Source organism: Asterias rubens, chromosome 9 (genome assembly GCF_902459465.1).
Source record: "Asterias rubens chromosome 9, eAstRub1.3, whole genome shotgun sequence".
Lineage (NCBI taxonomy): Eukaryota > Metazoa > Echinodermata > Asteroidea > Forcipulatida > Asteriidae > Asterias > Asterias rubens.
The window spans coordinates 2111257-2114631 of record NC_047070.1 but is presented as its reverse complement, the minus strand read 5'-3'; the positions used below and the strand labels follow the sequence as shown (position 1 = coordinate 2114631).

The window sequence follows — 3375 nt, the reverse complement described above, 5'->3', positions numbered from 1 at the left end:
TTTCATAACAAACGACTTCAAACGCTTTTCAAAGACCAACTCGACAGATCCAAGGCAACGTGTTCCTTTTAAAGGAACACGTTGCTTGCTTAAATTACATACCGTCAGCGCATCAATCGAGTTGAAATGTACAGCTACAATAACTTGAATGAGCCCTTTTCCAAACCACGGTTTCGGCTCCAGATTCGGCTCAGGCTAGGTTGGCCCCGCTGCCCGCGGTTGTTTGGACAAATTGCGAGTTCTTTGCGTACGCGGCGCTCAGCTGTGACTTCAGACGAGACAACGGAGCCTGAAGTTTGCTCGTCCCCAGCGCCTTGCTTCAACCAAAGGCGCTGGATGGGATGGGCAAACGTATCATCCACTGTCATTGGTTTAATAATGCGCAGTCCCATCATGCATCACACTCACACTGCACCATATTTCTATGCACTGTACGCATGACGTACTTCCTGAACAAGAATCTGTGCAGCGATTAGCCCATCCCAGCGGTCCTGGATAGACTGGCCGCTGGGGCCGAGCGAAAGCCTGAAGCCGAATCCAAAGAAAAAGACTTGGATTCGAAAAGGGCCTGGCCATGGAATTGGTTGATAGATATCAAACACCTTTCGTCGGCCATCACGGTAGGCTGGACTATTTCAATCCTCTGTGTTCATTTCTTTGCATGCATAACCATGAACCACTTTGGGACTGCGATACTTCCAGTCTGGCCCCCGAGTGATGGTTGGAAGAGAGTCTGCACCCAGACCCACAAGTCTTCTAGACATTCCTCTCGTTCATTCTCGGGAATCTTGGAAAGTTGCTTCATTATCGTCTTGAAAAACACTGTCGAAAGAAACACATATCAATTGAAATAGGCTTGCAGCAGCAAAAAGGTAAAGCAACTCTAAAAACTAATATCGAAGTCCGATATAGCACACGTACCTACACACAAAGTACTAAAATGCGCTTTATTAGAATATAAATTTATACCGAAAGATAGGTTATTGAAGTTATGAATTCGGAGACCCATTTATATAGCACCTTACAGTTTGAATTTGGTGCTCTTGGCCGCTATAACACTTCTGAAAGTAAAATGAAGGTTTCGAAGTCAAGAAGTTACGACTTACATTTCATTTGCTTCTCAGATAGGTCTATGACGTGTTCCTGAACCTCACAATGGGCATTTGCATAACCACACGATCGGAGTACATCCTCAGTGGCTGGTATAGATTTATTCCACAATCGAATCGCAGTTTTACAGCCCTAAAAGACAAATCGTACAAACCATTGAAGTATTCTCTTGCTTTTTTTATCACAAAAGAAAAAAATGAGTTTCATACTTAAAGTAAATAAATAACAATACACTATAATGATAAGGCAGGTGCCATCAATGATCAGTCAATCAGAAGAATTTTTTATAGCGCAACAAGCAAGAAATTTTGAAAGTTTTGGAAAAATTGCTTGTTATTTAAAATATTTTTTTCAGCAACTGTGAAGCTGTGAGGGAAATATCATTCACCTGAAATACTTGTGGCTGGTATCATCGAAGGCTCAATTTTCTCCATATGTTTCTGATGCCAAAAACCAAGTTAACCGTAAAGATGTGAGCATTAATTGACAATATATTCGTACTCTAAAGAAGGTCCTGTTTGGATCAAAAGCTTAGGCCATCTACCCAACTTAGTACGTATTACAAAATACTGATGTAACAGGTTGCCATTAATTATTAGTCAAACACGTTAAAAAAAACATACCACAAAATAAACATGATACCTTTGTGTATTGACCCCATTTGATATGATCTTCCAAGAACCGATCCGCCTCAAATGGTACGAAGTTGTCATACTGGTTGTCCATGATGATTAGAGCTTCCCCTCCCGGTGTCAGGCAGTCACAAATGCTCCTAAGTGCCTTGATGACGTCAGGAACCCAATGGAGAACATGAAAACAAACAACTTTGTCAAACTTCCCGCGCAGATCAGGATTGTCACCGACAGTCTGTGCGTCTTCCAGCAGATATGTAATGTTGGAGGAGGAATTATTTTTCATAGCAAAGTCCAACATTTCTTTGGACGGATCAATTCCTGTATAAAAAAAGAACAATAGTATTGTAAGCTTGATCATCTGGTATAAACATAACGCCTGGTCTAGACTTGATTACAAGTCTGAGACTGCGGTTATTTCTCGCCACGCAGAATTCTGGCGCAGTTTGCAATCACACGATCTATAATCTCGCAGTCTCAGACAGTAGACTAATGACGGATATTTATTACAAGAGGGCGCTGTTCAAACCAATAATGTATCGACTGAGGATGACGACTGAAGCCACGATCACAGGCTTGGAACCAAGTCTATACCTGGTCTAGTAGACGGTACGCTCATAAAAGAGTTTGATACCTTTTAGAAGGTCAAGTTTTTAATAATGACATGTCCCTATTGTAAATGAAGATGTATTGTTTACAATATTCCAGAAAAAGTTTCAGCTTCATCAGGCGAGTTATTTTCGTGAAATTGTTTCACCAATTCTCAAAAACTACTACAGCACCTCAGTAAGTATTATTTTACGGGAAGCTTTCTACCATCGATATCTTTAAACTGTGTGAGGTTAAATCTGTAGACGTTTGTAGTGTTTGCCATACAAAAGTACCCGTAACCTCCATGCCGTAACTGACCTGTGACTTTGCCGACTTTGAGCGCCGTTAATTTGGTATCTTCACCGGTACCACATCCGGCGTCTAGCACGGTATCCTCGGGTGAAAATGTCAGCTTCTTCTTGTTGTGCGTTATGACTGTATGTTGACTAATCCGGGCGTCACCACAGTAATCACTGCTGGCAGAAAAATTCATCTTGGTCTAAGAAAGAAACAGGCGACAATGTCATACAAGTGTGAACCGAATCCGTTCCCGGAGAGTGTCTAAAACCATAGAGTTAAAAAGAACACAGAGAAACGCCAACGACCCGTGTAGAACCGTCTGAACGCACTTCCAACTCGTCGGGGAAACGATCAAGGGCATTCGTAACGGTTGTTGCAGACGTACTCTTCAACCAAACCCCGTGTGTATAGTTGAGAATTACCTTTACTCATGGTCCATGATAACGGCTTGCGTGCATTGTATTCATAAGTGCCCGAGGTGGACGTGCAACCTGCAAGGTCATAGCAAGGTCGGGTTGGTTGCAAATGTCAACATCAAGTGTTTTACACACCTTCAAGGGGGGACGTCAATATTGTTTCAACTTATGACGTTTAAAGGGAAGGTATACACGTTTGGTAGTCACTCTTTTAAAGGGACACCTGACTTCAAAGGTCCTCCAGGAATGGAGATAACAGTTCCCCCCCCCCTATTTTTTGTTCTTCTATAACTATTATTAGTATAAAGGAACACGTTGCCATGGAT

The 3375-nt window shown here is 42.0% G+C and overlaps 1 protein-coding gene across 1 annotated transcript; it reads right to left on the bottom strand.

The window, feature by feature from the left end:
* Window positions 1-506: 506 nt before the first annotated feature.
* LOC117294402 (juvenile hormone acid O-methyltransferase-like) lies at window positions 507-3018 on the bottom strand. Its single transcript, XM_033776783.1, has 4 exons — window positions 2652-3018; window positions 1753-2063; window positions 1107-1242; window positions 507-822 (listed from the first exon to the last, which is right to left on the bottom strand). The coding sequence occupies exons 1-4, from the start codon at window positions 2824-2826 to the stop codon at window positions 650-652; spliced, it is 795 nt and encodes a 264-aa protein (XP_033632674.1). The 5' UTR covers window positions 2827-3018; the 3' UTR covers window positions 507-649.
* Window positions 3019-3375: the final 357 nt, after the last annotated feature.

What these genes read in the sequence shown, in the direction of transcription:
- LOC117294402 (XM_033776783.1), bottom strand. Translation starts at nt 2,826, where the DNA reads ATGAATTTTTCTGCCAGCAGTGATTACTGTGGTGACGCCCGGATTAGT. An exon ending in CAAAGTCGGCAAAGTCACAG is followed by an intron (nt 2,064 to 2,651) that starts GTCAGTTACGGC and finishes TTTTTTATACAG; the next exon opens with GAATTGATCCGTCCAAAGAA. An exon ending in AATGGGGTCAATACACAAAG is followed by an intron (nt 1,243 to 1,752) that starts GTATCATGTTTA and finishes TTTGTCTTTTAG; the next exon opens with GGCTGTAAAACTGCGATTCG.